The 25,352-nt window shown below is 38.9% G+C and overlaps 1 protein-coding gene across 1 annotated transcript in view; it reads left to right on the forward strand.

The window, feature by feature from the left end:
• Positions 1 to 966: 966 nt before the first annotated feature.
• The window catches only part of LOC104052265 (macrophage mannose receptor 1-like), a 36,340-nt gene continuing 11,954 nt past the window's right edge, over positions 967 to 25,352 (forward strand). Inside the window, exons 1-19 of the mRNA XM_064444731.1 lie at positions 967 to 1,131; positions 2,975 to 3,376; positions 4,541 to 4,714; positions 6,233 to 6,391; positions 7,300 to 7,413; positions 7,903 to 8,037; positions 8,885 to 9,067; positions 10,748 to 10,905; positions 12,737 to 12,850; positions 13,182 to 13,297; positions 13,604 to 13,752; positions 16,037 to 16,236; positions 17,627 to 17,754; positions 18,381 to 18,468; positions 19,718 to 19,862; positions 20,838 to 20,873; positions 20,986 to 21,161; positions 21,800 to 21,867; positions 23,403 to 23,503. Coding sequence (XP_064300801.1) covers positions 1,074 to 1,131; positions 2,975 to 3,376; positions 4,541 to 4,714; positions 6,233 to 6,391; positions 7,300 to 7,413; positions 7,903 to 8,037; positions 8,885 to 9,067; positions 10,748 to 10,905; positions 12,737 to 12,850; positions 13,182 to 13,297; positions 13,604 to 13,752; positions 16,037 to 16,236; positions 17,627 to 17,754; positions 18,381 to 18,468; positions 19,718 to 19,862; positions 20,838 to 20,873; positions 20,986 to 21,161; positions 21,800 to 21,867; positions 23,403 to 23,503 — 2,704 coding nt within the window. The 5' untranslated portion in view covers positions 967 to 1,073. The remainder of the gene's footprint in view (positions 1,132 to 2,974; positions 3,377 to 4,540; positions 4,715 to 6,232; positions 6,392 to 7,299; positions 7,414 to 7,902; positions 8,038 to 8,884; positions 9,068 to 10,747; positions 10,906 to 12,736; positions 12,851 to 13,181; positions 13,298 to 13,603; positions 13,753 to 16,036; positions 16,237 to 17,626; positions 17,755 to 18,380; positions 18,469 to 19,717; positions 19,863 to 20,837; positions 20,874 to 20,985; positions 21,162 to 21,799; positions 21,868 to 23,402; positions 23,504 to 25,352) is intronic.

Genomic DNA, 25,352 nt, shown 5'->3' on the forward strand with positions numbered 1-25,352 from the left:
AGCTTCAGGCCTAAGAACAATTTTGCTCTTTCTAGGCAAGGTCTTGGCAGCTGATTAAGAGACTTATGTTTAAAAAAAAAATAATCTAGAAAATTTTTCTCCAGAAATATCTGTTGACTTTATAATTGCTGTTAGTATATTTTGTCATCATCTGAAAAACAAAATTCAGTTAACGTAGCCTGTACTTTCCTAACACTTGTACCTACCGTTTCTTTGTAATTTCTTATTTCACAATTCAATTTCTCCTTTTTATTTTAATCTTGTAGTCTTTCTCAGGGAATTAACTCTTTTTCTTGCATTGGCTTTCTGCTGAACTGCCAAGTAGGAACAAATCCTGTACTTAGGAAATACAATCATTCTGGAAGCCAACAGGAGATGATGGTGAGTTTCCTTGATGTCACATTTTTACTACAGGTGCTGAACAAATATGTTACTACACTTCAAATAATATTTTCACACCACAAATTGTTTTTTCCATTTAGCAGCTTTTCTAAACAAAATAAAACATTTCCATGGTAAAAATCTACTGTGATTTAGAAGGAAAGAATTTTTTATAATGTCCTGCAGAGTGAATTTCACTTAAATCCTCTAAAATTCAATCCTGTCTCATCTCACACATGAAAGTATGAGACTGACATGTTTTCCTGATGGTATTTTTTCACTGTATAATTAAGCTGTAAGATATAAAAGCTGAGGCTGAATTTCTGCCTTTGCTTTTTACTGTTGATTTGATTCCATGAGCTTCCCAGATGCCTCTTCAGAAGAGACAGCAAGAAAGTATTGAGATATAACCTTCTGTGTATCACCTGCTTTCCAAAGGCAGCATGGTTTGCCCTCAGTGAGAAGTCATTCTTTTTTGAAAGCAAAATTTGTGCTGTGTGGTTTTGTTTTTTGAACTGTGGCATGTGACAGAGTATTTCCTTATTTAGCACTCAAAGCTTGCTATCCAACCATCCAGCTTTTGAAAGTGAGGAGGACCAGTCACTGTCCTTTCTTCAGCAGAACTTTATTGCCAGCAACTCTCATCGTCCAGCTTTTGGTGAAGGGAAGAAGAGAAAACAGCATTTACTGTTATGTTCTCGAGGTTCTTGCTTGTTCTTTCTCTTGTTCGCAGTGCTTTGCAACTGGCAGGTAAGTGCCTCCCACTTGCCTCCTGTAAAGGTGTCTGTGAAAGTGCTTCCATGTCCTCTGGCATTTCTGGGTGATTTATGGTTCTTTGTGTCTAATAATGTGCCTATATGCACATTATTACTTTGGGACATACAGTTGGGGAGCCACTTAATGGCAAGCAAGAGGCAAGGGCAGGATCTAACAGAAAAGTGAGCAAAGACTGAATTCTTAATGGCTTTATTCACATATAGTGGCATTATAATTTCAATAACCCTTGAAGATCAGACCTAAGAAAATAATAAGATATGTTTAAATATATTTTTTTTTCTTCTTTACTTCTGTATTCTGTATTTTAAGCTGTTCATGTCTGGGTAATTGTTAGCAAAATCAGGCAGGAAAAGCTTCAGGAGTGGTGAAATGTGGTATTATTTGTAGGGCATTAAGACATTTGCAGATGATAGCTGTGCAATCCAGGATTATTTTCATTCACTCTTTTGAACAAACTCACTGAATTCCCTAGCATTGATAAAGCAGATGAAGTAAAATTTTTGTGAAATAAAGTTGGGTTAAGTTTCAGAAAATTATTGTAGAATTGCAGTGACAATATTACTGCCATCCTTCTATCTGCACTTCTACTGTGGGTATTAAACAGATGACTTCTGGAGACCTGAATGTCCAAGGTTAAACCCTTTTAGCTTTGTAACTCCTGAGTAAAACTATTAAGGATTACTTCAGAGTATGTGGTGGGTTTTTTGGTAGCCCATGGTATCACTGTAGGCCAGAATAATTATTTTCAGTATACTGTATATTATCAGCTAAATTGATTTCAACTTTTGAAGGCTTTTTAATGAAATATCTTTAGCTTTTTAAATATATTTTAACTCAATATGATGCTCAGCTGTCAAGACATATATCAGGGACCAAAATTGGTTATGAATCCCATAAGCTTTGGAGGGAAATACCACCAGGTAGGTCACAAGGTACACCACAAAGCAGCAGAGCAAATTCCTAGGCATGATTCACTATTGCTACTGAAAAACTCACTGTAGGACTGAAATTAGCTCAGCTACTTCTACTTTACATTAGAGCCAACACTGTAGACATAATCAGAGAAACTACCTGGAAAGCTAAAGACCCAATTTCTGCTACAGGCGGACCTTCTAACTTCCACTAGCCTTTCTACATTTCCTAGTGGTGGTCATATGCCACTACTACCCTGTCCTTCCTACTTTCTTAGACTGTGATTGGCTTCCCAATGTCATTCCTAGCTTTACACTGCAGTGGCTCATAGCAGATAATGCAGGTCTTGTAGGTCAGCAGGGTCAATGAGCCCAGAGTACTCCCTGTGAGCCCTGGAGGTGTTCACCCACATTTATACAACAAAAAGGAAAAGAAATGTCGATTCAGGAGTAGGGAGACAAATGGCTCAGCAAAGACGGCTATGACCCCACACCTGTAAGATCTGTCAGGGTGAGAAAAGTTTGAGGAAGTCAGAGGTCTAACAAGGCCATGCATCTGAGGATAGATGGAAACAGGGTAACGGTAATAACAGTGTGGTTGAGGGAATTCATGTGACTGGTGTAAATCAGGGCAACAGGGTGTGCTCAGCCCCACTGATGCTGCCGACTGCCGTTATTCCAAGTATGGTGACATAATAAACAATAGGATATATATTTCATTACCTTATTGCTTTTTAATCAGTAAAATTGATGATGCACTGGACTTTGTTTAAAAATATCATGTTTCTTTCTAATATGAATGCAGTGACTCCTAGGTTATGTGAACTGGAAGCAGAATTATGTCACATATCTGCTATACATATATTCCATATTAACCAATTACTATGTATTGTTTTGTTCTGCAGACACTGAAACATTTTTAATCTATAATAAAGTCAACAAGCTCTGTCTTCAGGCATCTGTCCTGCAGTCAGTCAGAACTGCTGCTTGCCATCAGGACAATGAATCACAAAAGTTCAGGTGGATCACTGATCATCAGCTTATGAGTGTGAGACTGAACCTATGCCTGGGGGTGCCGTCAAAGGAGGATCAGGCTGTGATCGCCCTGTATCCATGTAATCAAACAAGTGAGCTCCAGTGGTGGGAATGCAGAAATGAAAGCTTCCTTGCAATCCAAGGAGAAGATTATTTTTTCAGCCCTGGCAATGAAGAACTTGATAATGTTTTGTTAGAAAAGGGGCTGAGTGCAAAGAATAAGTGGAAGATCTATGGCTCCATGGATGTTTTATGTTCACGGGGATACGAAGGTACAGAAAATTGATTCTTTCATACTTCGCACTAATTTCTTTGCGAGTATTAGAGTGTTTTGGATCTTGGGCTTTGACTATTCTGATTCCTTCAGTGACCATCAGAGTTTTAGAAAATCAGTACACTGACAGTGTTAGCCTTGAATTTATTGTCAAATTTATGGTCAAATGTGTATTATATAAATATAATATATATTTATATATTATATAATATACACACTGTTTTAGTGTAGGTATTATAGTACATTAGTGTTACAAGTACTATGAGTATTATGTATACTCTATTCCCTAAATATATATGGTATAAAAGTAAGTACATATGTATATACTAATATATAATATATAAGTATTCTCTAAAGTCACTATTGCTCACCATACTATGTTGCTACATTGTTAATAGAGAATATAACACTGTAAGTTTCTTATACAGCAGCATGGAAATGCAATTACATCCTCAACAAAGAAACACAATATGGGTGAGCTGAGAAAGAGCTGGAAGTATCAGTCTAGGCGGAGGAAGTGCAGCTTTTGTGACTCAGTAGATGAGGATGCTCATGGAATAATTATAACTACCCATGCAATTACCCTTTGTGATTAGCTGAAGTCTGATTGTTCTGAATGGCTTTCCCACATCCAGAATGAATGTTCTAAAAACCAGCTCAAAGGATATCTGAAGTATTAAACTCTGTGCCTTGCATGTGGGAGCTGCTCCAATATATGTAAGATAATTAAATGATCACTGGAATAAAAACAGAGATGGATTGTCTAGGCTGATGTTTACTTTTTCCAGGAAGTAGGACTTCTAAATATTATTTCCTTTCCTTGCACATTTTATATAAATGTTAACGTTGTTTAAAATGGTAGTATCCTAGGGTAGAGCTCCAGAGCCTCACTAAGTTTGTAAAAGCATCTTGTTCAGAACAAAAAACTAGTTGTAGACCTCATCTATGAAATATTACTTTACATCAGAATAGCACTGCTCTAAAACATATGTCAGCAGCTTAAGTCCAAAACGTGTTGAAATGAATTTTGTTATGGTTATGGGAAAGGTAACATGGAAAGCATTCTGAGATGCAATTCAGCCATTAGCATAGGCTTCACATTTTTCACAGTTTACATTCATTTATTATTTTCCATACCATCTTCCTCATTTTGTCTCCTCAGAGACCTTTACACTGCTAGGAAATGCTTTCGGGGCGCCTTGTGTATTCCCTTTCATGTACAATAAGCAATGGTACGCCGAGTGCACAGGCGCCGGCCGGTCAGATGGCCGGCTCTGGTGTGCAACCACTGCAGACTATGACACAGACCAGCGGTATGGATTTTGCCCATCAAAAGGTAAATCACCTGTTCCCACGCAGTCCCCCTCAGTGTGGTATTGGCAAACCAGCACTAGCAGAATATGACTATCTTTATAATAACGCATAGTTTACATGAGTGCATTTTAGTATATAATGTATTGCCACATCCTGCAGCTCTCTACGCAAGGAAATAACACGTTGCATAAAAATGTGGAGAAAAGTGTGATTGAAGAGTAAAACAGCATGCACTTCCCACTAACTGTGGGGGTGTTTCTGAGCAGCATGATAATTTCGAGCTCCTCGCTGTTTCCCAGCCAGGATGTGTGCTGTCACTGTTGTACAACCCTTCTCTGAAGACCCCCATTGCGATGGATGTAGGCACAAAGATGAGTGCTGTAGGAAGAATAATGATGAAGTTAACATTTCAGTCTGCATGATTCTCATGTGAATATTTTTTTACTTATGGATAAAAGGAAACTTTCCACATGCTTTTAAGACCAATTCACATTGCCTGGGAAACAGTCCTTCCACCCCTTCAGACAACTGCCTTCCATCGCTGGCATTTTTGTACAACTTCAATCACTTTCTGAAAACTGTCTTCCATTTCTGTGGTCACTTCCCCCTCCATCTCCCTTTGTGGCCTTGTTCTTGGCAGGGGAGCTTTGCATTCAAGGCATTGAAGAATCCTCCTGACACTTCTCATCTTTCCCCTATACTCCTCTCCATTGCTCCTGTTCATCATTACATCTTTTATTATTAAAATGCCCATTTATTCCAGTTGATCCAAAATGTGCTTTTGGCATGTTTGAAATCCACAGTCAAATATGCTTTCCAGGTCCCTAAAAAGATACTTATGACACTGAGCCCCGAAGGCATGTGACATATGGTCAATGAATGATTTCAAAGCTTTTGAAAGCTAGTCCCAGATCTCGGTTCTTTTTTTAATTCGACTTCAAACTGACTTTTGGGAATAATCAAGTATCTGATTCAATTTTGTATTGCGCTGGGTTAAGCATGTATAGATCTTTAGCAGACCAAAGACGCAAAGGTAATTGGAAGAGGAGCACAATGCAGCTCAGCACCATTGCAGTGCCTGGGGTGTGCAGCTGTGTGCCAGGCACATCCAGAAGCTCTTTTTCAGGGGGGGATTTATCTAAGAACAGTTTTGATGCTAAGTTCAAGTCTAGAGCTAGTTCTCACAGCTCTAGGTGGGAACTGCTGTCCGGAAAGGGAAGGAGGAGATGTTGCATATCTTTTTATAGATTTCACCCAGGATTTCTGCCACAGGTCTCCATGCAGTATATTTTCCTATGCAGTCACGTCCCTTGAAGTAACTCTTGAATTGCATATCTTCGTGGAACAGGAGGCAATATTTGCCAGCTCTATCTGTCAGTTTGCAGGCCTTAACTTTGTCCTTCCCCATCCTGCTCGTAACATTTTCAGTGCTTTTGAAAGAACAGTGCAGGTGACATTTAATGAGAATGCCATGTATAACCTGCAACCTCTTTTTCATGTGGGTGAGTTACTGTCACTTCCAAAATAACTTTCTCCACAGATAAAGACACCACCTGGACTACAGACCTGTTAACAAATGTTGACTACCAGATAAACTCTGAATCGGCTCTCACGTGGCACCAAGCCAGGAAGAGCTGTCAGCAGCAAAATGCAGAATTATTGAGTATCACAGACATTCATGAACAAACATACCTTGAAGGTAAGCTAGTAATGCAAACCCTGACTTACAGTCAGGATTTGTTCAGTCCGTCATCACAGTTAAGGACTGTTTAGTATGATTTTGGTTAATGACTGTGGGCCTAAGTATGCATAAGTAAATGAAATCTTTTAGAATTTGCAAGTTCATATCAAAATCACTACCAGGTTTAAACAGAATTCAAAGTATTCCAGCATCCTGTAAGTGTAACAATTTGACTATCTGTCTAAAAATGTTATCTGGTATTAAAACTTCATTGTGTTTGTTTTTTTTAAAGGGAAAAAAAAAATTCTGAAAAGTAAATGAATGTTTCGTTTTTGGTCAAAAGGAACCTTTAAAACAAACTGAAAATAAGAAAAAAGAGTTATCTTTGTGCCAAAATAAGGACGTGTTTTGTGTTAAATGCAGTTTGACATCTGTTTTTTTCTTTCCACAAACTGAAAACTATCAGTTATTCATAGATCCCAAATTGTGGCTTCACCTACCCATGTATTGCGGGAGGAATGGTATGGAAGAAACTCTCTCTTGTTATTTTTAATGAGGAATTTAACTTCTAAAAGCTTTATTATTGTTGTTTATACTTACATTGTACCAATATTTCTACTTAAATAAATCCAACCTTGTACAGAATTTAGCCTATTTTACACAAACACTTTTATTTTGGATATACTCTGTGGCATCTCATCTGTGCTCATTTTGCATTAGGTGATAGAACAAGAGAGGCGGTTTTTTGCTTGTTTGCTTTTTACAGTAATTAAAGCTTCAACATATTTCAATTTATTAGGTATCTCAGTATCTAAAGATATTTGTAGTTAGTTCTTTAAGAATTGTAACTCTTCCTAGAGACATTATTGGTGACTATTGCTGATAAAAAAATGATTTATAAAATCATTTATCTTTTGATTACTTAGAGTTAACAGAAGGTACAGATTCTGCACTGTGGATTGGACTCAACAGACTAGACTTGAGGAGTGGATGGGAGTGGATTGGAGGCAGCCCTTTCCAGTACTTAAACTGGGCTCCAGGTAGCTGTGACTTTGTTTGATTCTGTATTTCCAAAAAAAAAAATAAATAAAAAAAAAAAATCCATACCTCAATTACTGCTTTAAATTCTATTATCAGATAGATATGCCATGAGATATTTTAGCTTTTCTTGCTTTAGCTTTAGAAGAAGCTTTTTTTCTATATCAATATAAGCCAGAAACTTCTACGGATTGCAAATATATTTTAGCTCTGAAAGCAATACTGTCTTTCACAAAAAACAGAGTCTTCCATTTCTTGTCTCTAGCAACAAAACAATAAGGGGGTTACACGTTCATATCCACCTAAATAATACTACATTTCATACATTCCCACTACCACAGACCTACTTCAGTTCTTGCCAAAGCTGGGAAGGATGATCTTTGGGGCTTTCACGTCAGCCAGGAGGGATTTCTCCTGTGCGTTTTAGATCTTAGAGTTCTATTTACCTCTGAGAAAATGTCACTTTTCTTTTTTCTGTACATTTCCCAAAGGAAGCCCCTCTCCAGAATCTGGAAAACTCTGTGTGGTTTTGAATCCTGAAACAAAAGCTAAGTGGCAAAATTGGGAATGCGATCAGAAACTCGGTTACATTTGTAAGAAAAGAAACTTTACCTTGGTTCTGTCAGGTATGTTGACATATGCTGAAAATTAAAAGTAGAAGCTGTTATCTGAATTGCTTGGCATTCACATTGGCAAAGATGAACAGGAGAATTTTATTAGAAATAGAAAGTATTTCTTGTTTATCTGGTTTGCTTTGTGCAACCATTGCACCCTTTCTAGGCTGGTTTCCAGTCTCACAACACACAGAATGAAACGGATAAAAGCAAAGAATGTCCAGCTTGTCCGGTCTGTCCATGTATTAGTAGTCAGGTCTCCCCTTTGACTACACACGCTAGTGAGCATGAAAAGGGAGAACAAACCAAAAATTATTTTTCAAAAGGGAATGTTAGTAAAAATAAGCAAAAGGAAAAAAGATGGACACACTGCAAAGATAAAAGATATTTCAAGCGTATAAAGATTTCCCTGTTGGTGTTTCCCTATGTATATATTGAGTTGTAAATCTGTCTAGATGACATTTACTCTATCAATATACTTAATCTTTTAAAAACTCATAAGCATTGTTAGGTACAGATAATTTCTTATTTCTCTTATCTGACAAATAAGTACAAAGTAATACAGAAGCTGTTAAAATTAATACATTAATGTATTTGTTACAGACATTTGACTATATAAGAACCTTAAAATTTAAATAATATGTGTACTAAACAGCTTTCCTTTTCCAAGCTCAAAAAGGCCAGATTTAGAATCATATTTATGTTTACTATGGTTTGTGTCCATCACTTCCTCATAATGAAAATTTCCAAAGAAAATTCTTAGTTTAGAACTTTTGCACAGAATAAGCGAAAATATTTTCATTGTCATGTCCCTTTCATGGCATTTGAACTCCTCTCAAACATTGATATTTGTTCCCAGGTGACATAGGGACTGTTTTTTGCCCAGATGAATGGGTACTGTATATACATCACTGTTACAAGATATTCAGAGAGACCAAAGGATGGGAAGAAGCTTTGACCTCTTGTCAGAAGGAAGGGAGTCACCTGGCCAGCATCCAAAGCCTTGAGGAGCACAGCTTTATGGTGTCTCAGCTTGGGTACAGTAAGTGTTTCTAGCAGGGGCTTTTGCCTTTTTCTGCATATAAGGAGGACTGGCTAGCTGAACTGAGATGTAGCAATTGTATTAATATGAAACACTGCAGCCAAAGACATGCAAGGAGCCAGAGGTCCAGTGGCATGAGGCTGCTGCAGGGCTTTCCTTTCTGCTTCATAATGGATGACACCTTCTGTGCTGCAACTTGTAGACTTACACAACTGTCTTGACTTGCGCTTTGCTTTGCATGAGGGTAGAGGGACATCAGTTATCCCATTGAGAAGCTTTCTTAGTGAAAGAGTTATGAAATATAACTTCCACTTTTAAAGCATGCTTTTTCTAGGAAAACAACATATTTGTATTGCTTTCGGTGCATGTGGAGAACTTACAGTGAGGATCTAAGTCATTCTCCACGTCTTGTGGTCAACCAGCACCCAGATTAACAAGCTCACAGGTCTCTGCAGAAGTGATGGAAGAAACCTACTAGAGAAAAGTTTTGGTCTCTACACTGCCAGGTGGAAAAGATCAGCAAAACTAGCCAACGTAGTTTCCAGGCAGCAAATTGTGGAATTGCCTGGGCTGCCTGAAGACTCCTGCTCAGGTCATGGGATCTAACATGTCAGCATGGTCTCACCATGGCCTTTTTAATACCCCTGGCAGAAATGTGGAGAGTCTGTAGAAGTGATGCTACTTTTTGCCCCTGTTAACTCTTTGCTTTTTTGTCATGCTTAGAAGTAGTAAAAGCCTTAATGAACTTTTGAAAAAGTGAAAGATATTCAAGACAGAAAAATTTTTTTCTTCAGAAAAGGTAATTTGTCTGCTTTGTGTCTGACCATACAAGGAGATATTTCTGGTTTCTTATACTTTTTGTTTCTGGTATCATACCCCAGTTTAGTGACTACTGAATTAATTGTGAATATGCTTTTCTTTCTCCCCTTCCCTCTCCCTTTCTTTCTCTTTCTCTTCTTCTCTCTTTTTCTCATTTTTTGTGAACACTTCCTAAATTTATCTTTCATTTTCCTTGCTTTCTTTTATTTCATTAAGAATGACTAAAACCATACGATCATACACTGGTTTAGGCCAGAAGGCACCTTGGAGGTAACCTGGTCCAACCTCAGCTTGGAGCAGGGCCAGCCTCAAAGTTAGGTCTGGTTGTTGACAGCCTTTTCCTGCTGAGTTTTGGATGTTGTCGAAACTCTGATTTTACTTATTTCCTAAAAAATTGTTCTAGGGCTTGGGGGGGATGGGCTTAGGGGGTTTCTCTGCTTTTTTCATTTTGTTGAAAGAAGCTTAAAACATTCACACTTCAAGTTACAGAAAAACAGTATTTTAAAATCTGACCAGTGCAACAGAACCTAAAAAGAAACTATTCACACAGTTCTATCATACCACCATAGTGTATTAGCATTAGGCTGGTAATTTACTCTTCCCCCACTGCTTTGAGGAAGAGAAGTAAAATTTTTTTATCTAGTGCAGGGATTTCACTATAGCTTAATTTTCCAAAGCATACTATCTTTATTCCAATATCTATGTGAAAATATTAATTTGTAAAATGATCATGCAAAGACCAAATGATTTTATGTTTCATAGATTTATGAAAGGTATTATATGTTCTAGAGCTTGAGGGTGCTGTGAAAAGGATACAGGGGCATAAAAAGTCTTTTCTAGTTCTGTGTTTCCATGTTTTAGAGCCAACAGACAAGCTATGGATTGGGCTGAATGATCATAAGGTTCAAATGTATTTTGAATGGAGTGATGGTACGCCAGTGACATACACAAAATGGCACCTGGGAGAGCCATCCACCACAAACAACAGGCCAGAAGATTGTGTACTGATCAAAGGCCAGGTAACATTATTCAATACATAGTTTCAACATTAAAGCAAAATAACTTCCAAAGAGAATAATGTGCCCTGCTATTTCAGCAACTGGCTAGGGCCAGAAAAAGGGATCACAGAATCACAGGAGTTGGGAGGGACCTCTGGAGATCATCTTGTCCAACCCTTCCGCTTGAGCAGGCATGCCTAGAGCAGGGGGCACAGGAACGCATCCAGGTGGGTTTTGAATGCCTCCAGGGAAGGAGACTCCACAGGCTCCCTGGGCAGCCTGTTCCACTGCTCTGGCACCCTCACAGGAAAGACCTTTTTTCCCATATTGAGGTGGAACTTCCTGTGTTTCAACTTGTGCCCATTGCCCCTTGTCCTGTCATTGGGCACCACTGAAAAGAGTCCAGTCCCATCCTCTTGACACCACCCTTTAGATATTTATAAGCACTGATGACATCTCCCCCCTCCCCAGTCTTCTCCAGGCTAAACAAACCCAGGTCTCTCAGCCTTTCCTTGTATGGGAGATGCTCCAGTCCCCTGATCATCTTGGTAGCTCTCTGCTGGACTTGCTCAAGCAGTTCCGCGTCCTCCTTAAACTGGGGGGTCCAAAACTGGACACAGTACTCCAGATGTGGCCTCACTAGGGTGAAGTAGAGGGGGAGGATAACCTGCCTCCATCTGCTGGCCACAATCCTTTTAATGCAGCCCAGGGTACCGTTGGCCTTCTTGGCCACAAGGGCACGGTGCTGGCTCAGGGTCAGCTTGCTGTCCACCAGCACTCCCAGGTCCTTCTCAACAGAGCTGCTTTCCAGTAGTTCAGCCCCCAGCCTGTACTGGTGCCTGGGGTTGTTCCTCCCCAGGTGCAGGACCTTGCACTTGCTCTTGTTGAATTTCCTGAGGTTCCCCTCGGCCCAGCTCTCCTCTCCAGCCTGTCCAGGTCTCGCTGGATGGCAGCACAGCCTTCTGGTGTATCAGCCACTCCTCCCAGCTTGGTATCATCAGCAAACTTGCTGAGGTTAAACTTTATCCCATCATCCAGGTCATTGATGAATATGTTGAACAGGGCTGGACCCAGCACAGACCCCTGGGGAACACCACTAGTGACAGGCCTCCAACCAGACTCTGCTCTGTTGATCACAACCCTCTGAGTTCTGTTGCTGAGCCAGTTCTCTGTCCACCTCACTGCCTTCTCATATAACCCACACTTCCTTAGCTTGCCTGTGAGGAGGCTACAGGAGAAAGTGTCGAATGCCTTACTGAAGTCAAGACAGACAACAATGTCTATCTTGATGTGGGGACAAAGGATAGGATTAAATATGACCTTTCATTTAGGAAAAAGAAAAAATAAAATGAAAGTACTACTGCATCATACTGATTAAATTCTCTCTTTAAATTCATCTGAAAGACACCAATGAAGTTATTAGGGCTATAGAACAGGTCTCTGAATGCAGTTTGAGTACATTCTCCTGCTCCTTTTCCTCTGGTGATAATGGTGGCATTTGGGGATCCCTGCTGCCTCCTCTGTGCCTGCTTGTTTGCCCACCCCTCCATGGCACAACTGCCTGTGCAGGGCCTGCAGAACAGGTTGGGGACCAGCCCCCTGCATCCTCATCCCTTCTTATCACTACCAGCCACAGCAGTACTACTGTAGCCCAGCCTTCTATTTCACTGAATGTGAGCAGATCTATTTTTGTTATCAACTAGGGGAATTGGATAAGGAAAAAAAATATTTCTGTTTCAAAATGAAAGCAGAAAGAAAATGAATAGTTTTCATTATAAGGAAAGAAATTATTCATTTTCTTTAGATTATTCATTTTCATCTCATTGTTATTTCATTCTTTTTCCTGCCACAGGACGGCTATTGGGCAGACTATATCTGTGAGAAGAAAGCTGGCTACATTTGTAAAAGAAAAGCTATACCACGAATAGCTGGAGAAAAGGAAATTACTGATGCAGGTTGCAAAACAGTAAGTATATAAGAATAGAATATAATTTTCCCAGATCAAATAAGTACCTTGTCTGAGAATCACCTAGAATTGTTTGAATTATTTATATTATTTTTTGTATGGATTATTTTTGTTTTTATTTGTTATGAAGTTTCTCTCTTAGTTACTTTGAACTTTAGAAAGCCATTTACAGAAACCACTTGGAAGGAATCTGTAACTGCGCTGCAAAAGGCTCTAACTCATAATATTAATGATTATTGTGCTTCATTCTTTTTGAAATGGTACAGCTCACTTAATACAGAATACCATAATTATTTAAAAATCATATGGAAATTGTAAAATCATGTTACAGGGCTGGAGAAGATATGGGGCCTACTGCTATTTTATTGGACATGTTCCAGCAACATTTTCAGAAGCAAACACCACTTGTGAAGGAGAAAAAGGTTACTTAGCCACAGTTGAAAGTAGGTATGATAATGACTTTTCCTTGGCTTTTAAATGGGTAAAGGTTGTATGTTCTGAAACATCCTCGAACTACAATTGTAACACAGTGTCAAACAGCAAATTATCTAAGTTAGAGGTGAGGTCTCTAGTTAAACAACGAAAAAGTCTTGCTTTTGTTTGTTGATTTATAGAGTCAGAATCCTATCTTAAGGTCCTTTCCCCCAGTTTGAAGCAAGGAAAAAAGGAGAAAAGGATTAATCATCAGATTAGAGAAGCAGTATTTGGATAAATTACTTTGTTTTCACTTGTGTCTTTATGATCACTTTACAGGTATGAACAAGCCTATCTGACTAGCCTTGTTGGGCTGAGGCCTGAGAAATATTTTTGGCTTGGTCTCTCTGATGTGGACGACCCAGGCACTTTCAGATGGGCCAATGGTGAAGCCATCTCCTTCACGCACTGGGATGCAGCAATGCCTGGTACGTGCTGTGACAGCAGATTGTAGGAGCTCTCTGAGGTCATGGTCCCTATTTGGGTTTGCGTTGGCAACACTCTGAATTTTATGCTTTACGGTTTCAGTATATTTTACAAGAACTGGCAGTTCTCAAGCCCCATCTTTTAATTTCAAAGGGAACAATCTGAACTGCAGTTTTTTATTAGGATATCTGATATATTTACGTGTAAGATTAGCCTTTTGGCTCATCCTCACAAAGAGATGAAGAGGAGTTACAGGCAGTGCCTGAGATTATGCCACACTCATCCCTCTAGTGGTAAAGTTAGTTTAGGGGAAGAGTCTGAAATAAAGCAACTGTAATAAGGATTCTAAGCTAGAATTACAAAATTACAGTATCAAAAATGACCATACCATTATTTATTTTAATTGTGATGCTAAGAAAACTGCATTCATGGGAGCACACTGTACAGAATAACAAAAAACAAGATTTCAAAATACCACGAGAATCTGCTCTCCCCAAGACATACTACATCCCTCCTAGTGATCATTGCAAAAGACATAGGATAATAAAACTTCTGTAAATGCCACGAGAAAAAAGCTTGCAGGGAGTCTATGGTGCCAGCAGATGATCAGAGTATAAAGGGAGCACTCAGAGATCAGTCTGGAACAGTGAAGAAAAATCAGTTTCCTTGCATCTGTATTCACTGAGGAAGAAAATGGGCTTTCTGTGCTGGAAGGTTTCCTTGTGAGGGTATGATTAGAGATTCTATTTCAGGCTGAAACATCAGGAGAATAGATTACAGGACAAATAGATGACCTGAAGAATAGCAAGTCAGTATTAAGCACAGCTGCAAAAGCATCCAAGAACTGTAAAGGTTAGATAAAGTGAAATGTTGACTTTAAAGTGTAACTACCTGTCAGAACTGCCTTGACAGCTAAGGGGTGAAAAACCACAAATTTGGTGCCAACATTTAAAATGGTTCCAGGGAGATGCGGGGAAGTACAGACCAATGGGTCATTGGTAAATTAGCTGAATCTGCAATAAAGACTAGAATAAAGAAGACTTAGTGGGAAAGATTTATAAAATTGCTTGTGTAAAGGGAGGGCATGCTCATGGGTCTCCTGGAGCTCCCCACATGAGCCAAAAGCATATGAATAAGGGAAATCTAGTCAGTGTGGCCTAACTCAATTACCAAAAGACTTTCAGTTAATCTGACTTGACACAGGAAATCTCCCACATGAATAAAAATTTTGATCAAAAGGCAGGAATGGAAGCTGGAGGGATTTTTATGGGGCCTATTTTTTACTGGGGAAGAGTTCACCAACAGAGTCCCATAATGATCTGTGCCAAAGCCCATGCTGTTCAACATATTTACAAACAATCTGGAAAAGGTGAAATACTGAGGTGACAGGATTTGTTCATGATACTAAATTAGTGAAAGATGTGTCTATGAGAAAACACAGGATGATCTCAGGAGATTAAGTGAGTAAGTAAGGACAGAGTGAGCATGATCAGTAGAATGGCAGCTGAACTTTGATGCAGATATAGTGATGCTCGTAGGAACAAACATATGTCTTGAACTGACATAAAATGATGGACTTATAGCTGATCATTTCATTTCAGGAGCCATTTCATGGCACCATAGTAGACAGGTCTGTTAAACATCAGGTCTGTGCTCAACAGGAATTAAAGAGCAAATAAAATGTTAAGAATACTTAGGAAATGAAGAAATAACACAAACGAGCCATTGCATAAGGACATTGTGTGCATTTGACTTCATCTTGTGTGACGTATGCACCTCTGGTTCCTTCTGAGAGCGTATGCAAATATTACAGCAAACATCACAGGATAAGCTTCATCACATCTCTGTCGAGGTTTGCCTGCCTGCCCTAACTATGCACCAAGGGTCTTGTTCGCTTCTATATGAAAATCACTAGTGACTGAGGTTATGTTACCTGATATAAAACAGGGTTAATGTAAGTAGGAGTAAGGTCTTGAAAACACAGATTTTCACTAAAGAGGAAAAAAAAAAAAAAAAACCCCAACCCAACCCAAACCTTTACTTTGTACCCATAGAATTAATTATGCAGGACATTCAAAATGAAAAAAAAGAGGATCCCAGACTGACCATGACCTCAAACAGAAAATACGAATTTTTGCCAGTGTGAAAACTACCTAAAATGTAACTCTGCTATTCAAGTGTTATTATACAGCAAGAAGTGAATGGCCGGTGTTCACAGATTTTAAGTAAGAATTAAACAATTTAGACTGTATAAAATATCCAACATGGTTTTTGTTTCTCATAAAGGAAGTAATCCAGGATGTATAGCCATGAGAACTGGGACTGCAGCTGGTTTATGGGATGTTCTTGACTGTAAGACAAAGCACAAATATATCTGTAAGCAGCGGGCAGAGAGTGCAACAGCTCTACCTATTCCAACTACTGCTCTGGTCCCCACGTGCCCTGAAGGTTGGGTATCAAACCACTATAGTAGTTCCTGTTTTAAAGTAAGTGCCTAAATACTTAGAATAAGAAAGGCTTTGAACTGCTTGTTGGAGACAGGGGAGGGGGGAGTGGAGAAAGAAAAAGGAAGTGACATCTTCCTTTTGCAGTATCTGAGACTGGAATATAGCAAAAGAAGAAAAACCCAAATGTCTCAGGGCATTATCCATAAGAGGGGAGAAATTAAGGAAGAAAGATGAGGTTGAAGGGACTGGACACAGGGGGAGGGAGACAAACACAGGAAGGAAAAAGAGGAAGTTTGTACCCCAGGGGTTGAATGAATTGGAGCAGTAAAGGGAAGAGGAACATAAATATGTCCCTAGAAAGATGTACAGAAAAGAGAAACAAGAAGAAACAAGAAGTAACTTTGTATTTGCAAAATTATTGAGAGAACAATGTCAAAATGCTGTATTAAATGGCAGAAGCAACAAAACTTGGCTGTTAGCATGGATTTTTATATCAGTTGTGGTCCCTAGGTTGTGCAAAGATCCCATATTTATCTGAGGTGTGTGAGAGTTCAGGGAACAAAGTAGAGAAACAGTGAAGTATATCCGCAAGCAGCACAATGCCTAAGAGCAGACCTTGCTAAGATAAGCGCATTACCCCCCAAAATAAAGCATAAGAAGTCACATGAAATATTAATTAAACCAGTGCTTATGAAGGACATTTATTAGAGAGTTTGTGATGCAAAGCTACAGTAGCTTGTATTTGAAGCACACTCAGTTATGCCTGAGCAGGCATACAAAAGGACTTTGAACAAGAAATAAGGGTAATGTGCAAACATTGATTTGGGATCATGCAGAATAGAAATGTGCTAAGTGTGAGATGTTAATACTTCTTACCACTTTATAGAGTTAATGAATCCTTCTATTTTTATTATGTTATTGATTTCATTTCTTTCAAACTCAGCTGGAATGCTATTTACTTGGGCTCCTTTATATCCAAATAATCATTTTTTAGCTTTGGTCAAACTTGTGCTTATTCTCTGTTCAACTACCAAAATGTTAGACGTCATATTGCAAATGTAAAGAGAGAGTTGTAAACCACCATCAGGTCATTCTTTTGCCTGTGTCTTCAGACTCCTTCCAGGCCACCTTGCCTCTCCACCACAACCATTCTCCTTTCATCTGGAAGGTGGACTGGGCCCTCCTCCAGGCAGAACAAGTTAAAGAGAATTGTATTCCTTTTTAGCAATTTCTTCCCCTTTTTTGTCACCACTATGCTAACTAGCTAGAGGACTCTAGTACAAAAATTTTATGAACAGGGTAATTAATGCTATTTCTCCTATGGACTTTTACTTGACTTGTATGAAACCTCATTAACGGATAAGCAAGACTATGATTTTTTTATTTTATTAGACCATATATAATATGTTTTAAAGTAATTTCTTCACAGTGTTTTTACAGATCAAATGTTAAAAAGAAATCATGGCTTGAAGCTCGAGATTTTTGTAGACATATAGGAGGGGATCTGGTCACCATTAACAGGAAAGAGGAGATACCGTTACTAACAAGAGCAACGTAGTGAGTATCTGATGTATATTTTACCAGATTTAAGAGATGTTTCATATGAACTATTATGGATGCTCTTAAATGATTTCTGAAACATATGGATTCTTCAAAAGCCAAAAAAACTGTGATACTTTGAAATTTTATCTACTCATGAATGCTTTTAACTGCTTAATGAAAAAAAGAGTTGTTTTTTTAAAATTTCCTGGATATAAAAACCCAAAACAGTATCATGATTACTAGATGTAGTTTAGAAACACATGAAATTGTAGGGGGTGGTATTTTTAGTAGGGTAGAAAACTTGACCAATATATTCACTTTTGACTCACCTTGAAGCAGTCAATGCTGAGACAATTTTCTGAATCCGTGAAGGCCTTTCCTAAGAAAACAGAATATAGAGGAAATTCAGGATCAATACTACTAACAAGTCTGATAAATAAGCCATTGCCACTGAAACACAGAAATAGTAGGTATTTCTATGAAGAACATACACATCTGTATGTTCTTCACCAAAGGTAACAGAGTGATTACTACAACTTCACTGCACTTTACAATGTGCTCTAGAAAGTTTAATGATGTGTTGCCGGATGGTATTTTTGTGTTGATACTTACACACTGCTCTGCCTTGTAATTTCTGTTAGTGCCACTCGCTGTAGCTTTCAAAAAGTTTGGCTCGGTATATTTTCCTTGAATCCAGATGAAGGATTTGCCTGGAGTGATGGCTCTCCAGTAAGTATTTTAAATTTTCACCAAATTTGTCTGCTTAAGATGTTTTGGGGTTTGTACACATACTTTTCAGGTTTTTACTGTTATCGTCATCAAAGAAAAAACTAATCCTGTGAACATTTACATGGCTGTTAACCTTTATTATCATGAGTAAAATCAGGGCAACATATCTGAATACGTGGAAACCATCTGTATCTCATCAGGATCTGTAGCCTTCTGAACAGCACTCCAACGTATTTTCTTTTCCAAGAATATAATAAGAACACAAAATGTCAGAACATAAAAATTAATCTTACTGGATCTTGTATCCTGTCTCTGGCAGTGGCCAGAAGCATCTTAAAAGCTAATCAAACAGCAAGCATATTTCCCAGTATAATCCTGCATCTCCCAGTAAGTGATGGCTCAGGGTCCTTCAGAACTCCAGCTTTGATTGGTAATCTTTATTTCCATGAATTTATCCAGTCATCTCTCCAGCTCATGTAAATATCCACAGATGTGTGAAATGTTCTTGCATGATTCTACTGGTTATTACCACCCCCCCACCCCCCCATTTACTACTACTCTCTATTCCCTATTTTTTAACCCAAGCAAGGACCTTTCCTCTTATCCTGTCACACATTGATTTCCATAAAAGTTTTGGGAAGTGATCTTATCAAGAACTTTTTAAAATTCCTAAGCAGGTTATATTGAATGGTTCTCCCTTCCCATTTGGATATTAGCTTCTTCAGAGGTAACTCCAGTAGGTTTGTAGGACATGACTTCCCTCCAAAAAGCCACACTCCCATCCTCACTAACCACAGGGAAGGGAAGATGTGAATCCTGAATTGATGCACGATACGGTCACTGCCACCAGACAGCTGTTGGACAATGTATTTTTTAAGCAGGTCACAGCTGATGAAGTGAAAACTACCTTGTCTGCACATGATTAGCATGGGTGGAATGGGGGTGAAATTAATGGCTAGGTGAAGTTAATTAGAAACAGTCCATTTGCTTGTTTCTGTTCTGGCTGTGTCTAAGGCTTGAGGTGCAAACAAGAGGAAAAGCCCTTCACAGCAAGACAGCCTGGTCTCCTGATCACTGGCATCATTGCCCCACTGTAAAACTTCTTATACCTACTGCTTTCCCTATATTTGCACCTCTTTTTAGTGAGAGACACAATCTTTCAGACAAAACCAGTTCATTTCTGTTTGCCAATGGGGAGTACAACTCCTGAAACAGATGAAAAGAGTAAAAAAGATTATTTCTTCTATAGGTTAGGTACACAAACTGGGATGACAGTCCAAGAAATTCAGATGGACGCAAATTCTGTGGCGTACTCAACGGAGGAACTTATTCTAAACGATGGTTTCTTTCGGTCTGTGAAGTACAGCTTGACTGGGTTTGTCAAATAAAAAAAGGTAGATTTATTCTTCTCTTTAAGCAAGAAGCTTAAAAGCTTTAGAAATAGTTGCTTTCTAATATAATTTGCTGGAGACACAAAATTTTGAAGAACTACTTTTCCCAAATGGAGGTTAAAAGCATTAGGTAACATCATATAGGACAGGATTTTGCAATGATGGATAATGAGAATAAATTATTTTATTTCTTCACGTAAATTAGGATGTATAAATAATCCACGTGTTTCTGTAAGTTCCATAGATTGCAAATTTTTGAATATTAAGAGGGGTTTGCTTGTATTTTTTAATGTAGGAAGTAAGGAGTTGTGAATTCATTACAGTACTGGTTTTTACACTAACACAGGTAAAGCTAAAAACCAAATACAAAAGATTTAGTGGTACTCCAAGTTCTCCTTCAACATTATTCAGGATTCAGCTGCTTTTGGAAAAGCAATGGTTCAAAGCAGTGTCATTTCTTTTACTATCAAAACCAGAAATATCTCACAGTCAGTGTATATATAGTCATATTCCCTTCTGCTTATGAATATTTGGGAATGAGAGAATTTTTTGATAGAGCTAAAGTAAATCCAGTGGAAATTTTCTCTTTCTTGATAGGAAGACCCCTCTGGAGGATTATGGACTGTCTACTGATGGATAGTAAAGGGGCTGTAAAACCAAAGTTTAAAGTGTTTCAGATAAATCTACTGTAATTTACAGACTAGAAGAACTATTTTCTCTTACGTTGCTGTATGCAGGAATGTGATCCAGCCAAAGCCATGACTTTGCTGACGTGAAGCACAGGTTGTGATAAGTAGCTGATCATGCATATTGCATAATATGTAGCTGAAATGTGTGGTTAAGCCTGCTTTCTAGTCAATAGCAAAGGAGTGCAGAATCTTGCTCTGTTCCTCACTCTGCTCCTTGCAGTCAGTCACAAGCTACATCATAAAACACACTATGGAGTTGTGTCAGGCCTTCTGTTCTCTTGTTTTGCAGGAGTGCCATTAAAATCTGAACCAACTGACACATATGGTAGGTGTTTGCGTACATTTATTCAGCTTATTTTTTATCAAAATCAGTATTCTAGAATGAGCTTTTGTGTTCTACAGATACAGAATTTAAGGCTATCTTATTTATCTTCCAGTCTATAAAACCACTGCAGATGGGTGGGTCGTATATGAAGATAAACTATACTATATCAGCAAAGAATATGTCTCCATGGAAAAGGCCCAAGAGTTTTGCAGGATGAATTCTGCAGACCTGGCTGTTGTTAATAGTAATAGTGAGAGAAGATTCCTACAGAGAGTGCTAAAAGAAAATGTAAGAATCATTATAAACAGACAGACTAAAGTAGAAATGCTTTTGACAACCTGCTTGCAAAACTTGAATTGCCTCAGAAGTAGAGACATCGTATTTTCACTAATGAAATTGCCTGAGATGAGACCTATGAAATTCCCCCCGAGCGCGCCCTTTGGTCCCATGGGATTTGGTCTTTCCTGCTCTGCGCCAGCTGTGCTAAGGCGGTGAGGCAGGCTGGTAGGAAGAGACATGTGGGTAGGTGCCAGCTGTGCTGGCTTGGGAAGCCGCTGGTGAGAGACGGAGACTTGAGGTCAGCATTAGACGGTGCTGTAGTCCTGTAGGGAGAACGAGAGTCAGGTCAGTTGATGTCTCAAGATCCTCACGATCTCTCAGATGTCAGTTTCTGACTCAAGATCTGATTCTCTCCTACCCCATCCTAAGGGCCCTCAGCACTGCAGGACTCAGCTCTGATGCTCCAGGAAAAACCTGGCTTCTGCACCTGAGTGTGAAACTCACTGCTGCGCTTAACCATAAGCACGTGCTTTCCTGCTGCTGACTTCAGTGACTGCTCTGTGAACCTAACCAATGGCACATCCATTTCTGCTTGTTTTACTTCAAAGATTTTTTTCTTAAATTAAAATAGTACCTCCCTGTTTTAGGAGGAATCCTGTTGTCAGTCAAGAGGATACTTCATTGGTCTAAAAGTGAGTCTTGATAAAAAGTTTAGGTAAGTTAAGATGATCACTGCAGCTCTTAACATGTAGGAAAAAAATACAGTATTTTATGTGGCTGGAGGTACTAAATGTGTTATTTTCAAGGACTGAAAGCAGTTCTACATAACAAGTACAAAGCAGAATGGTACAGTCCTAGAATATTCTAAAGTCCAATAGTTTTCTGCAAAAAGAAATAGGAAAAGAATACTTTTCTTGAGTAAACACTTACCCAAAGGAAGGGTTGGAAGCTATACCCTCCATACACACTTTCTCAAGTTTCTTTCAAAGATATGTCCCATAAATTGTAGTGACACTTTACTATGCTGGATTTTATACCTATACACACACACACACACACACACGTGGACAATGAGTACAAAAAGCTGCTTCTGACAGAAATTTTTAAGGTAGCCTCCGCAAACTCCAGTTCCAGGAGAAATATCAGCAGTTTACAGTACAGTAAAATTAACATGTACTGCAAAAAGACCAATACACAAATAAACTCAAAACTAAAGTAAAAGATACTGAAGATACTGATGCTGACTACCTTCCTATCTGCTAGTTAGGACACATCTGGGACGTGAAAGACCATACTTCTAATCTTGACCTGAAACAGGTTTAGAGGAGATTTGAATTTAACCTTTCTATTTTAATGCTGGTGTTGAGTGTCTGTAAATCACTAACTTTGGAAAGGGCAGAAGAGGAGTGGGGAGACACAAGTTGGTAGTGATTGAGTCAGTGCACAATTCTAACCTCCTGACTTAGGACACAAAGTAGGGAGACAGGGCATTGCTTGTGTCCAGTGGACATCTCCTTTATTTAGATCGAGTGTATCATCATCAGCAAGAGATAGAGAGAGATGAGGGAGCTGAACTTGTTTCCCACTTCAGGCTGAAAGACCTAAATTCTGAAATATTGATTAAAATGCAATGCCAACCTCTTCTTCCTTCAACAGCAATATATTAAAGTGAAAAGCTTGTAAGCACAAATTAAAAATGTCAATTTTGATACTTCAGAAAGGGTGGTTTTAAAGCTGACAGAATGTCCATTAGTTTCCAGACACAAGACTTAATAGAAATAACCTACAGAGATATTTCTCCTCAGGGTAAAATCCACAAAGGAGTATTTTTGCCCTTTTTTGCATCTATGAAAACATCAGGAAAGCTCAGACCGAGAAGCATAATATTAACTAGGTGATATAATTAAATCAGTTAAGATAAACAAAACTTTTAATATTCCTCTTTGTATTACCTGTTATGGCTAACTGAAAATAGTTTCTGTTATTAAATGATGTCTGACCACTCCTGCCCATCAATGGAAAATATGCTTGGCGTTTTCTTTTTCTGCTTCGCAACCAGTAATATTTTACATAAATTTCTTCAAATTAGAATACTCAGGTAAGGAGAGGAAAATCTGCAACTGTCTTTCCAGGTTTAGCCAGTTCCCTTTAATGCTCATGGACCTTCTTAATTGTGAGGTGCTAATTCAGATTCTCATCTCACAGTTGAAGTGTATTAATTAATAACTATTTGTGTATCTTTTCTTTAAGCTGGATAGATGGGACTCCAGTAACCTATGTGGCCTGGGCTCCTAATGAACCCAACTTTGCAAACAATGAGGAAAATTGTGTAATAATGTTGTCAGAGCAAGGTAAGTAACAAAGCTAAACTATTAGATTTTACTTGTCTCTGCTTGGGTTGTTACTGATGTTGTCAAATTTCTGCTGCCAGCTGTCACACAATCTGCAATTCCTTTCCAGTCCAAAATGGCTGTCTTCTGCAATTTCTTTCCAGTGACAAGCCAACAGGATGCTGTAACTGGTGTAACCACCAGTCATGGAAGAGTCTTTGTCCTTAGACTGGGGAGATTTCAGTACCATGTGTATTTAATGCAGATGTCTCTGGATTTATAAGATTGATATTGCACCTTTTTACAGGGCTTTTCACTACTTCTCTAAGTAAAAAGTTGAGTGGGGTTTGACTCCGCTCCCATGAACTTAAGAAAACATTTATGACAGCTACAGGAAAGAGCGGGGTTGAAGGCACAAGCCAATGAGGACAGGAGAGAGACAAATACATCTAATGACCTAAGACTGTCTTACATGCTTATAAGTACTCATAAATGTAAATATCTTGCAAATCCTAGAGCTAATTTTTCCTCTTGGTTGTATTTCTGTAACTTAGCAGAGGCTAATGGGAATTCAGCAATATATATATAAGGAAATAAATCTCTCAATTTATGATTTATAAAGAATTCAGTCAGCAATCCCACCTGAAATTCTGCCTTTATATGAAGGCACCAAGGACAAGATTCACTTTCCTAAACATAGGCATCTGGTCTGATTGAGATGCATCTCTCCTCCTTTAGTTGTTGATCCAGAAAGGGGCAGCTATCCCACTGATCCTGCCATATCTACCAGCTCTGCTTAGACAGCTCAGCATTCCTGGGCTTGTCTCAGATAATGCTAGAGATTTATATGTGGGCAACTGAATTGGACCATATGGAAAACATTAAGCTTGAGTCAAAACCAAAATGTAGCTAATGTGAGCCAGACCTCTGAAGTCTCATTATGGTCAAATGGAGATCTCACCTGCACAGCTACTGCTGCCTGAAGGGCAATTCAGTTTACTCTAGTGCCGTATTCAGTTGCCTACATGTAGGTGACTGTAGCCACCTGCGATGTCCTAGAGTTAGCCCACCTGACTGTAAGTTTCCCACAGAAACAGTACTGTATCTGTCAGCTCTCTGCAGGTACCTTGCATAGCCTCTGAAGTGGTGCTAAGCACCTTTGTTTAGACAAAAGAATCTTGCCCCAGCTCTCTATTGACTACAACAGTAGCTTAGAAACCGAGTGTGTATCTTGACCACTGAAATAAGGTATTGTAATCTGCAAACTGAACCCCTAGATAACATTATATTAACTTGAGATATTGGCCCCCAGGAGACGGCACATATTTAATATGTATGTTTGAACACTATATTGCACCCTTAGATAGATCCAGTATTTCCTGTCTCACCCATTTCTGATCCATTTTCTTCTCAAATTTGCTTGCTGGTGTATTGCCCTTGCTGCCTGTGACATGATGATGCTATAGCTTGAACAAATCAGGAACAGGTATGCACAATGTGGAGAGCCCTGGATGAGGAGCAGAAGGGTCAGGTGGTTCAAATTAAGCAAAAGGGGCTACAGTTGTGCTACTTTTAGGGCTTCACCTGCCTCATTCAAAGCTGCCATGGTTACTTTACCTTCAGATCAAGCTGCAGCCTGAAATATAAAATAGGGAACATTGTGTTTCCCCCCCCCAAAAAAAAGTTCATTTTTTTTCCTCATCCTCTTTCTCCTGTAATTCTCCTACTCAGATTCTTTGATGGAGAAGGGTAGGGAGGGTGGAGAAAGTAGAATGAAGTTAATTGCTGACCAGAGCATTCCTTCTGAGTCACTGGCCCTTTCTTCTCAGTCCTTCATTCTTTCAATTGCTAGATGGTAGCCCAGTAACTA

This window comes from Phalacrocorax carbo, chromosome 2 (assembly GCF_963921805.1).
Source record: "Phalacrocorax carbo chromosome 2, bPhaCar2.1, whole genome shotgun sequence".
In the NCBI taxonomy this organism is placed as follows: Eukaryota; Metazoa; Chordata; class Aves; order Suliformes; family Phalacrocoracidae; genus Phalacrocorax; species Phalacrocorax carbo.